Source organism: Siniperca chuatsi, linkage group LG20, assembly GCF_020085105.1.
Source record: "Siniperca chuatsi isolate FFG_IHB_CAS linkage group LG20, ASM2008510v1, whole genome shotgun sequence".
Classification (NCBI taxonomy): domain Eukaryota; kingdom Metazoa; phylum Chordata; class Actinopteri; order Centrarchiformes; family Sinipercidae; genus Siniperca; species Siniperca chuatsi.
The window spans coordinates 9,304,883-9,317,929 of NC_058061.1; the positions used below are offsets into that span (position 1 = coordinate 9,304,883).

At 37.5% G+C, this 13,047-nt stretch overlaps 1 protein-coding gene across 5 annotated transcripts in view; it reads left to right on the forward strand.

The window, feature by feature from the left end:
- si:zfos-911d5.4 overlaps window positions 1-13,047 on the forward strand; it is a 30,972-nt gene that overhangs the window by 1,165 nt on the left and 16,760 nt on the right. Inside the window, exons 2-4 of one of the 5 annotated variants that reach the window (XM_044179016.1) lie at window positions 1,389-1,492; window positions 12,073-12,203; window positions 12,845-12,945. In XM_044179016.1, coding sequence (XP_044034951.1) covers window positions 12,085-12,203; window positions 12,845-12,945 — 220 coding nt within the window. In that variant the 5' untranslated portion in view covers window positions 1,389-1,492; window positions 12,073-12,084. Of the gene's footprint in view, window positions 1-1,388; window positions 1,493-11,366; window positions 11,597-11,679; window positions 11,993-12,072; window positions 12,204-12,844; window positions 12,946-13,047 lie in introns of those variants that run through there. The other 4 variants (XM_044179019.1, XM_044179015.1, XM_044179014.1 and 1 more) reach the window with 4 other exon arrangements.

The following is a 13,047-nucleotide window of genomic DNA, read 5'->3' on the forward strand; positions in this document are numbered from 1 at the left end:
AGCTGCAGGACATCCTTTTGAGAAAGGCTGTATTTTTAGTTATTATTAATGTTACAAATGTCAGTGGGATTTTGAATGAGGTTTTCTTACTTCTAGACATGAAATTGATACCACTCTCATAACTGTGCGTTAAATATGGACCTACAGTCAGGAGGCGGTTAGCCTAGCTTAGCATAAAGACTAGAAGCAGCTAGCCTTGCTCTGCAAGTAAAAAAGAATCTGCCTATACCAACACCTGTAAAGCTCAATAATTACTGTGTTGTGTCTCAATGGTTAATTAAACATAATAATAAACATAATAATAAACATAATAAACATTGTCCCTTTTACATTTCCTATTTGTGTGTGGGTTACACAAACAAGATACAATGTGTTAATTGAGAAGAGGAGACTTAAGAGGTGCTGGAAACACAGCAAGCTAGCTGTTTCCCTCTGCTTCCAGTCAAGTTAAACTAAGCTAATTGCCTCTTGGCTGTAGCTCTGTACTTACAAAACTCTCTGCAGGAAACCAATCAAGTGTATTTCCCAAAAACTCTTCCTTTACAGTAAGTGCCCTATACATGTACCTCCATATCAAGCTAAAATAGTGCTGCATTTGCCTTCAAGCTAATTTACATCTTAAAAAACAAAACAACAGTTTTACGTTAAAAGGCAAGAACAGTGTATTGCCACTGGTGCACTAAGGAAAATGTGATTTTCTGGAATGCATACCTTTGGGCATCACTGCAAAAACTAGATAGATTTTCTGAGTGCATTGTGAAAATGTCTGGAAAATACAGTGATGGAGGCAACATTTCCGCTGTACAGTATCTCAGTGAGAGGATAAATCAAGGTGCAGGAGCATCTAGGAATAAAAACCATGTGTACAGAGGAGCCAAGGGCACTTGTCTTGCCTCTTTGAGATACAAAAAATGTAATGAAAGTGACAGTGGCTTCTCTGGATCAATGGGTGCTCCGCCCCCACCTACATGTACATGCGGCCCATGTGGACATTTTCAGTTAAACAAGAGCTTTTGCCATCCAACAACCTGCAGCGTGTCTGTGTTTTGTACCAGTCATGCCTTCTCATCCTCTTCCTTGTGTTGAGAAGTCAATTTTCTCATTCACTGATCTAATTTACTGCAAGGATTAATTTGCTCCCCTAATTTGATTTCACAGTAATTTAATAAATCCCCCCAAAATTTCATCAGTGTTCCATTCACCTTTGAGAGAAACCTTAATTAGAAATGCTAATGCATAATTATTCTTTTATTTCTGGTTTAACGTAGCCAGCATGAATAGAATGCAACAAGGGGATGACAGCAGATTTTGGCTTCAGAAAATTAATTTCATATCAGCATGATTACATGAATATAAGAGTGTAATTTGTTTTTTCCCCCTGTTTGCAGGGAGCCGCCTTATCCAGCTTGCAGGAGACTGCAATTAACCTCTGGTGTCCCCTCTCCAGCATGCAGCTCCCACACAGTGATGTAACCATTAATGTATCATTAAGGTAACTGTTTCTTTTAGTGATACATACAACGCTCCGCAGATGGAAACTTGATCAGATCCCTTAAGGATAAACTCTATTAAGTCTCTGAAGGAATGTGATGGAGCCTTTTATTGTTACACAAACATACTTGGGATTTACCACCAAACAACATGACTTATAATCACCTTGGTTATAAGTCATGTTATATATAGAAACCTGCTTTACAGTTTAGCAATCACTGCTGGTCAGATTGAAAAGCCAAAGCTGTGACTCTCCTGTTTGTTCAGGTGGTTGGCTTATAAAAGAGATTATCTTGGAAGTTCAGTGTCATGATGACACAAGCTCAGTCATTAAATCATGCACTCCTGCCATCTAGTGAAACACTGCAGTATGACAAACAGACTCAAAGCCTCTGCTGAACTGTTACAGCAAGTAACTACAACTGCAGCAAAATTTAATCAGTGGTTCCTCCTTGTGGCAAAGCAAGGTCAGTGCTGTTTTTATCTACTTTATCATTTTCCTACTATTTATAGTCCAAGTCTTGTTGAGTGGCATTTGTAAATGGCATGTCCTGCTTGTAAGCAAGAGGTGACCTACAGATTGGGCTTTCAGCCAAGAGGCTGTTTGACAAGCTGAAATATTATTACCAAGTTTTTTTTTGTAATTCTACAAGACATAACAAGATGCTGTGCCAAATATTTGCACTTGCACAAAGACACTGGTTCTTTAGTAAAGTAAAAGGGCTGCAAAGTGATTTAAAAGAGAAAAATATTCCTGATTTTATGGGCAAAGTAATGGCAAGTAAAGGTGAGCCTACTATTAGAACCTATTTAAATATCACAGGTCAGAGTAAAGGGCCCAAGACAAAACTCTATTTAATCTCTGTAGTGTTTTGGGAGCCGTTGTCCTGCTTCTGCAGCTGGGATGAAGCCACTTCACTCCTTGTTGAGATTAATAGCAGGCACACACGGGGGCCATTAATGTTGAAAAGCCACTGCCCCACCTCTTCCCCAGTGCTACCCTGGGAGCCACAACCTCCATAATGGCACCACTCTCTGAATTAATGGTGCTCACCAGCCTTATGAAAAAAGGTGATTTTAATTATAGGCCTTGGTGATACCAGAGAGGAAAAGTGAAAGAGGGCGGCAGGGAAACCTTTTGTGCACAAATGCTATTTGTGTGTGTAAATATGAGTTTTCCCTCTAGAGTCTTACTTTTTAAATGGTAAAAAAAGTTCCTGTTCCCTGCAGGTTGTGAAGCAGTGATGAACAATTTATTGATCCAAGAAATGTTCCTTTGTCAGCTTAGACCTGGACATTATAGTGCAACTTTGAAACAGAAACTTGTAACTTCTATAAGAATTTATTTTTTGTCATCTCTTATGATAAACATGTTTTATTTCTTTCAAACTGCAAAATAATACAGCAACAAGGGGTGTATCATTGAACAACTCCAGACTTTTCTGTATTCTGTAAGACTGTAAGACTTTACTTTTTTAGCACTTCTACTGCTTTGCAGCCATTTGTCAGACTATACTGATGGTATACTGCTGCTGTAGTCCCCATGCCAGTCTCAGGATGTCCGCCTGCCAGTTCTGTAACAGTATCCAAGCAGAGATGGACGGACAGAGACAGCAACTACAGTAAATGTCCCTAATCAGCTGTCAGCAGCCAGCAGAGGATTTCTTAAACTTTCTAAGCAGTAGCTAAAAGGTCCCAGCATACCAATAAACATCATTCAGGTCATGTTTCAAAGTGCAAAGAAAAGGTTTCTATAACTGGCAACTGGTTTTGTACTTAATATGGTAGTAGTGACGTTAGTTAACCTGCGGGGCAATGAGAAGAATTTGTTATATTAAATTTGTTTGTCCAGATTTGTAGTGATAAATTACTGTTTGTCTTTCTTTGGGTTATTTAGCTTAGCTTAGCTTTTAAACTTATATCCACTTTGTACTTAATTTATCTTACCTGTATTATAGTGTATTATATTTTGATTTGCTTAGTACTTCTATTCCTGTGTGCACTGACGTGATAGTGAGCAGCTGTAACAAAAGAGTTTCCCCTCAGGGATCAATAAAGTATTTCTGATTCTGATTCTGATTTGGTGATGAGACAAACCAGCTTGTATATTACCCCTCTGTGCGTTGGAATATGGCCCATGTTCTTCTTCAGCATAAACTATTAACAAGATTTTCACATAAAAACAGATGTATTAAAGGTACATGTCTGTACATGTAAATAGGACATTCAGTGCCTTTTGAATCCTGCAGAGGGCAGGGGAGACAGCCGGTCCAATGAATATCCCTTTCACCTGAAACCCAAGAAGCACCTCTTAAAGAGAGTCACTTGCAATCAGAAAGCCTCCATTTAATTACAACACACAGGAAATTACCGAGTGAATGGGTCAGGCGCTGATAAGAGGCTGAGCCCCGGGGTTGACAGCTCCTGAAACCTGAGTAGACCCAATCTCAAAGGCGACTTATCACAAAGGCCAAGTCTGGAAGCCTGACAATCTGATTGTACTGTCATCCAGATTCATAATTAATATATTTATCAAATTAATCGCTGAAAAGAGCCCTGGCCTCCTGAACAGTAGGCAGATTCATTTGCCACTGGCTCGGCTTACCGCTAATAACAGTGTTGTCAGTGAAATAGGCCCGGAGTGGGCCGATGCCCCAGACCTCATGACAGACAAATTGCTCATCTGTGTAGAGATGATATGGGGAATTTAGAGAGTGAAAGAAAGAAAAAATGTCATTGTTCAGTGACAACCACAATTGCACTCTAGTTTCAGATGGTGAGTACCAAGTTGGAGGAACATAAAAGGGGCATTTTCTGTTTGGGGAGAATTGAAAATACCTGTTGTTATACCTCTGGTTTTACAAATCACTCATCAAAGGGGCTGTTTCTGTCGCTGCCACATGTATTTCATGTGAAGAAGAATGTTCATACTATTTCATCACCTAAATGAAAATGAAACAGTATTATATAACGCTCAGCCCCAAAGGCTGTTGGTTAACTAGAAAACAAATTTATCTTCACCAAGGCTGCCAAATCATTTTTTTTGTTTTTTGATAATAAAGAAAATGTGTTGTTGTTTTGACCTGATTCTGTATACACAGTGATAGATAACACATGTGCCCAGTGGTGGAAGAAGTCCTCAGATTTTTTCTTAAGTAAATGTACCAGTACAATAAAAAATACTAATAATATGAACTCTAAGGTAAAAGTCCTTTGTTCAAAATCCTACTTAAATAGAATCATCAGCAAAATATACTACCGTCATCTCAGTAGTAAATATACCACTATCAAAAGTTATTTTACTTTTGTAGCTGGGTGAGGTGAAGCCAGTTTTATCTACTTTGTATTGGGTCTCTGTAAACAATATTATAAAGAGTACGGTCTAGACCAGATCTATCAGAAAAGTGCAATGCGATAACTTCTGTTATGAATTGGTGCTATATAAATAAAAAATTAATAAATAAATATATACAGTTAGGTAGTTTAGTGGATCCCAACCTAGAGGTCGGGAGCCCTCCAAATGGGTCACTAGATAAATTTGAGGGGGTTGTGAGATGATAAGTGGGAGAGGAAAGAAGAAAAACACATTTTGCTACACAAATCTATATTCATTTTTGGAATGTTCTCTAATCTTTGACTTTTGGGCCTAAAACAGTTATTTAAATGAAACCACGTGAGAAGTTTAGAGGGGAAATCTCTCTTTGGTGGAACTGCTAGCAACTCATGGACATCTGAAACGTGATTTGTGGTGTCAAAATCCAAAACGTTTGGGATCTTAAAAGTAACTATTAACTATAATTGTCAGGTAAATGTAGTGGAGTAAAAAGTACAATATTTCTTTCTTAAAGGACCAGTGTGCAGGATTTAGTGGCATCTAGCAGTGAAGTTGCAGATTGCAACTAACTGAATACTGCTTGCCTTTCTAGCGTGTAGGAGAAACTACGGTGGCCACAAAACTCACAAAAAACGCAAAGGCCCCATCTGGAGCCAGTGTTTGGTTTGTCCGTTCTGGGCTACTGTAGCAACATGGCAGTTCAACATGGCAGACTCTGTAGAAGGGGACCCACTCCCTCTGTAGACATAAACGACTTATTCTAAGGTAATGAAAACACAAACATTCTTATTTTCAGGTGATTATACACTAATAAAAACATGCCTATGAATATTATATTCCATTTCTGCCAATAGCTCCTTTAAATGTTACATACTGGAACTTTAAATGTAGTGGAGTAGAAGTAGATGGTAGCATAAAATGGAAATACTCAAGTCAAATACAAGTACAATACTTAAATGTACTATAAATGTTACTTTACACGACTGCATATGCCAGATGTTTTTCATTCACGTAAATGTAGGGATGAAATAGTTCAAAAGTTCAAAAGTGCACGTAACAGTGTTTGGAAATCCTTTAAGAAATTCTTCGACCCACACTAAAATGTAATTCCCTGTTCTTTGAGCCATGACTAAAATTTACATCAAATTTCAATGAAATCTGGTATGTGTTTTTTAATTTGATTATTCTAACTAATGGACAAACAAACAAAAAGGACTGAAAACATGACCTCCTTAGCAAATTGGTAACCATTAAAGCATGTAGTTCAAGTGGTCCTCTGTGTGGCATAAACTAAATGTTGTTTATTGCAGTTATTTAATTGCTAAGTTCACAAAAGTTTCAGCTTGCACTCACCTTAACTTTCTTCACAAAGAATTGTTTATGAGCAGTGTAAATAAAATAGATTCAACATTTCTGTCCATAACTGCCAAAATAATCTCCCTATTCCTGTGTTGCTATTGTTGTTGAGAACAGAGTGGCCTTTAATAGACTAGACCTTTTCTCTGTCAAAGACATCATGTCATCCATTGTTCTGTAGGAGTTAATTACAAATCTGACACATATGGTTCAATTTAGAAGGCTAATGAGAATCTTGAAAAGCTGCTGGGTGAGAGTGAAGGGGCCCCTTTTGTCTCCTGGATTCCCATCTGGGCCCTTGGAAAGCATGAAATGGACCATAATCATTGGTCATCAACCCAGGTCATTAGTAACTGATTGTGGCGCTGTAATTACATGATAAATGTCTGTATTACGCATACCTCCAAATCTCCCAGAAGACGAGGATCATGGACAGAGACACACTTTTATTTCTTATTTACCTGTTTCCTGTAGAGCCAATATTACATGTAACATATTGATTAAATAGTCAGTGTCCCACAGAATACCTAAAAGGCTAATATTATCTCTCTTTAACAGTATTATTATTTCTTTATCATTTATGTTGCTTTATTGCATTTGGCTCATCTACTGTACTTCATTTATGTTATACTGCTGTACACAAACTTCTCCAGTTCTGAGGCTTTGTAATTGTCTTGATGTTAGATGCATTTTATTGCCTTGTTTAATAGCAGTCTGTAAATGGCAACACTAGGCTTCTTCATTCTTTATTTAGTAAAAAGTCGTATAAAATGATTGTATTAACAAAATTGTTATAGAGCATTTACATCATTGTGGAAATATTTCAAATGGAAAAATGCATATATTTATTTGACATTGACAGTCATTTTCCAAAAAAGAATACCTGAAATTAAGTACTAAATGTTTTTTTTTTCAGAGTAACAATACAAACAATGTGTTTCTTTTGTTGGCCTTCATTGAGAGGTCACTATACAAAACCCAATCCCAGATTTTGGCCTCAATAAGAGCTGCATTCGGAGGACATAAATATGCAAACCTCCCCAGGGTGAAATGCAAAGTTGAGGACTATGCAGTAAAAATGTTTCAGGACAGCATGAAAAATGCTGATGATCATTGTTTGTTGTACAATTCTCCTTCTCTTTACAGAAGAAACAAACGTAAACAAGTTTCTTTATAGGGACTTCCTAATAACAATGAATGCTCAACTAATCCTCTCTTGTTTACTTTGTAATAATGTTGTTTTAACATGTTGTCCTCCTTAGTACTTATATAGTCGATGTTTATGCTGTCCATCAGCAGCTGGTTGAGGTCATTTTCCACAGTGAGAGCCCGGCTGGTTCAGCTCTGCAGGCTGAATGGATCAACTCTTCACTGCCAACGACTGCACCAGGCAGGTAGCAAAGGCTTTTCAGCCTGCATCAATCAACTTAGTTAGAGGGCTCTCTCTATAATTGTCAACTGTTAGAATATGTGGCACGAGGGGTTCAACACTATGTTCAAACATGATGAAATGGCATCAAGGCCTCCTCTCACATCCAGTGATAATTGGACAATTAAACTTTAGCATACAAATTACCTCTTCATATGGCATAACTAATTACTGAGGCAGGCCAGTCACAAAGAAGGCTCTCCAGGGTCAATACCAAAACTGTTTTTCACACTTTCACGCTTAATTTTTTAGTCCAGGTTTAACTGGGTTTATTATATCAGTGGGATTATTAGCTGTCTGTTTTGTTAGTAATTTTGCATTCAGCAATTTAGCAAAAAACACCCCCAAAAGGGTTATTTCACCTCGTCTTATTTTGCAAACCTCTTTTCAGCACCCATGCTTTTTCGGGTGAAATGGTCCTAATTATACAGGTGATTGAGACCCAGGAACATTTTCAGACCATTTACTTCAGGTCATCTAGCTGCAACCCCTATTAAACATGTCGATTAGACAGGATTTAAATCACCTGGTTTGATTGGGGCAGTTAAGCTCTTTATACTCTTCACTGTAAAATGCAAATTTTCTCCGAAACGAATGGACAAGAATCCTCAGAGAGCATATGGAGAATCTCTCATATTAATAATTCAAAGGAAATTAGCAAAAATTAGCAAGGTGAGCATCAGCGATGTCATGTAACCATTACTTCTGCAAATGAGATATTTGATTTGAAAGATTGAAAATGGAAATATCGTCAGCGTGAAAAATTATGATTTTGTTTTTACACTACTAGAAACTGACTGCTTTTACAAGACAGTCCAATTCTGACATACATGAAATTTATACCACTATCAGTCACCAGATTATGCTCGTTTCTTTCTTCTAAGGTCACCTAGCTCTCCATACAATAGTAGCTAAGTATGAACTCTGATGCCTAACTACACTTTAGAGGGGACCTGAAAACCCTCAGCAACTCCTCTCACACACAGCGGAGCTCTTCAGGTGCATTAGGTGAAAATGACAATAATGCTGACAATGATGAATGCAAGGCTTCAGGAACCACTTGAAGCATGCAGTGGACCTGAAGAGGGCCTGTATTTCAGTCCATGACAAAAGGCTGAAGACATCAACATGGGTCTTGCAGCAGCAGTATGTATAATGACACCAAAATAAGCAGTTACTAATTCCTCTGCCAATCACTTCTTTTGAGTATTTTGTGAGCCTAATGCCTAAAAGAACATAAAATGTAGTCAGGGTAAAGTTTGTGCAAGACAAACATGCACTCGCGATCATGTTTGACACCATAAACTCCTCCTCGGTGGACAGTCAGAGATGAGACAGATTATGAATTTGATATTAACGCCAGCCAAAAAGGCCAAACTAGGAGCATGAAGCACATTTAATATATAAACGTGGCTGCTCACACACACAAGTCATTTGCAAGTTCCAATACAAGATGATTATATGTGTTGATACGTCAAGGCAAGAGATGAAAATGATTGGAAATGTATCATGAGGCGGTGATTGTAGACAATATTAAACCACACAAAGAAGCTTTTGTTGTCAAATTCCTGCAGCAGTTCAGCCAGTATTGCCTCTGCTTTAATTTAATATCTATTTATTTTACTCCATTGTATGGGTTTTATTGAGGTTGCGCCTGCTTTATCACCCCGATCTCAACCAGAAGTGAAGGTCAGGAGAGGCAGAGTGCCTCTGTTTATTGGCTTCCATTGAGCCCATATGAGCTGATTTGGCTATCTGTCTTTGATATTAAGTTCTTTCATAGTATTTTGTGATATCCGGATATTGTTTATCACCACATTGAGATATTCAATGTGTATTTACTGCTGAATTAAATATTCTTCATCACTTTTGTAATATCCTCTCTGTAGGCTCATGCAGGATGTGAGAATCCTGTTGGATGTGCCAGCAAATTCTTAGTAGACTATCTATGAGTTCAGGGGGAAAAAACACAGCATATATTTCATTAGTGTGTTCCCATATGCTATGAAATGTAAAATCGTATTATTTTCAGCCAACTCTCGGATACACGTCTCTACATTATTGTGATAAGTCTGCTCTTTGTACTCTCAAGGGTCACCTGTAAATATGAATAATAATTGTATTCCTTAATTCATCTTCATCTTGCACAGCTATATCATAAAATTAACCATATATCTTAGAAATAATTAATTATTATTTAGTTATATAACTATAACGCAATGTTGAGCCGACTAGCTCTGTGAATTATTCCATATTTTTCTTTTAAGGCCAGACTGAAAAATATTAATACTATCACTTATCTACTTTTCAGTCCCAAACCTAGTTGTGTTTGGTGGCACATATTGATCAGATATGAGGAAAAGTGATCAGATATGTAGCTCTCGGCATTGAACTAAGAATATATAACTCGTATTGTGTTCCCCAATGACTCCTATTCTAATATTAAAGACTGCAGTAATTTTATAAGATTTCGTTAAATATTTTAAATTCCATTTTATGTCAAACAGAAATCCAACAACTCCATCAACTATTGAGAAAATGTAGGGTTATAAATCAGGATGATTAATCAAACAAGTAACAAACATACCCCAGAATCAAGCTCTTTAAACGCATAACCACCAGGCACACATACTTTTCATGAGTGCACTCAGCCTTTTCCATCTGCCTGTCACTGTAATGTTTTTTATTTGTTCAAATGTACTATATATTACAATAAACCCCTTGAGGTATACTAAAACATATTCAAAAACACAAGAAGAAACTTGATTTTACAGCAACAAGGAATCCGGCTAACTTTGCACCATTGCAGCACTGGATTTTGATCAGTTAAAGTCTGATGTTTGTTCACCATATGCACAGTTTTGTTGAATACACTTAATACTATGGTAGACCATTGACAATTTTCTGTTAGTACTTCACAATTTTTTTTTTAATCTAAGTCTGAATCTGAACAGGGTGGCTAGTTTTTACTGATATTTGCTTGGAACTTTGAATTCCATTTTCATTTGGATGTTAGCACAGTTGGGCAGTACCTAGCCTACATTTACTCTAGTATCAGTACAATTTAAGGTAGTGGTATAAGCATATGTTGACATTTTGGGAGATTTTCCTCATAATGTAGTTTTTACTCCATTACTCTGACAGCTGTAGTTACTAAATTACTTTGCAGACTACGGCTTAACATGTAATATGCAAGTAACTTTAAAAAATAGCTATTAATATTGGTTTTTAAAAAACTGTCAACTTTTTATTACCTTTGATCATATCACGTGATCTTCATCAGCAAAAAAAAGACATTCAAATTTCCATTTTTTTCCTGAGCACTATTCTACAATTCCATGACAAATGAGCAAACAACATCTGCCAATAAAGATCATGTGATATGATCAAAAGCTCCAGAACAGCTACTGGGATTGTTTTCTCAGCTGGAGATACAAGGTTTTCAGTCAGTAAGACTAAACTCCAATCTTCATCACAGTGAGTACTTTTAATACTTGAGTACATTCTACTGCAAATGCTTGTTTACATATACTTAAATACATATTTCAGGGCTTGAATTTTACATGTACTTGTACTTATGGAGTATTTTTCCACTGTGGTGTTGAGTATTTCTTCCACCACTGGTTCTCAGTCCAAAAGGATCATCTGAACATCACATGAAAATAACAGGAATCGTTCCCTAAATGCATCATGCAAACACTGCAGAGCTGAGTGACGTGTCCTGACGTCATGTCTCTGTGGGCGAAATATGATGCTGCAGGTGGTGCACGTGGTCTGTTGTTTACTTCTTCCAGGAACATTGGAAGTGCTACTGGAGGGGTGGGGGGCGGAAAAATTGTGAAACAGCTTTCCTGGATAGAGTTACGTTGCTCAGCACTTAGAAAGAGACCCGTAGACCGACATTAAAGCCTGGAAAATGCTGAACTGAACTGAATTCCCGAATTTATCCTCTTGAAAGGCTCTTTAAACAGCGCAAGACTTCAACAGTATGTATTGTTTGGTTTTAGAGCTCGTTCGAGTTCAGCATGCTGTGTCGTCTTTGCTCTGTGTTCTCTTCACAGGGTCCTGAAGTTCAAGTTCAAGCGTTCAAGTGTCGTCAACAAAGCTGTGAAGCCTGAATGTAGCAGTTAGCATGCTTTCAGGATGCTTTTAAAGCATAACAACAACGCTGAAGCAGTGGAAATAGTGTTTTCCATTGAATTTGTTTAGCTAAAAATTTGATTCCGGTGAAAAATCCCATTGGAAATAGCTAAACTTGTACACAAACATGTTGGATTTGGCTAGAACAACATGTTAAATATAGTTAAACACCCTGTTGGCATTATTTTGACAGTACTGCAGTAAACTGTGTAACTGATGGAAGCCAAACAACTGAATCTACAGTATGTATGTATGTATCTAGACAAATTATTTTCTTTAGCTGCATTGTTTTTACTGTAGGCTATGTGTTTTTTGTTTTCAAATAAAGACTAGAATGCCTCAGCTTGGAAGCCTGTTTACTCAGTTTCATCTCAGCTCCAAAGCTTCAGAAAGTCCTCAAGGCCAGAGCCCACATCAGACACCAATACTACCAGATTTTTTACAACATGTCAGGTCAGTATTGTGTAAACTTAAAGCTGTTCAAATCAATATTTTCATATTAACAGTGACTGTGTGTAATATGAGAGAGATTGCTGGTAGTAATGAATCCACAGAGAATTATCACCCAACTCTCTAGTTTCCCTTAGCTCTAAGCAGAGTTTTAGCATCTTTCAGCTCATTGTTTTGGTTTTACAGCCGCCACTTTACTGTTTTGCTCTCATCAACCTTGTTTCCAGCTGCAGCAGGCAGCTGTTTTCACTGTGAAAGCTCTGATAAACCCGCTGTATGCTACCTGCCCAGCACCAAACAACAGACAAAGTTAGCAACCAGCTGGTGAATATAGTGGAGCATTTAGCAGCAAAAGAGCCAGATATTTCCCTCAGGAATTGACTAAAACAGAGCTAAAAGGAGGGTGAATAGTGGACTTACATTTGTGGGATGGACAGAAACACAACTCCAAATGAACATAATGTTGCTTTGTGTCTGCTGGACATGTAAATAGACAACTGTTTGTTTGCAGCTTGTTCCACTGCCACCAAGTGGCCAAAATAAAATCAATCAATTCAGCTTTAACTTTTGTTTTTACTCATGAAATGTTCTTTTGTACAAAATCTAACCAAATATTTTCTTATTTTTATGTACTTTCACTGTAGGAAACTCACTGGGCTGAGAAAGGATGAGGTTTACTGCAATCTGCGTATCCCCGACCAGTTTCAGGCCACCAAAGATGACATCAATATTGTTATCCTCGCAGGTTGGTATCTAGAATCAAATGGCATTTCATGATATTCTGAGCAATAAATCAATATAATACTGATATTGCGGTATAGAATTCAATACCATCTGAACGCAGGTT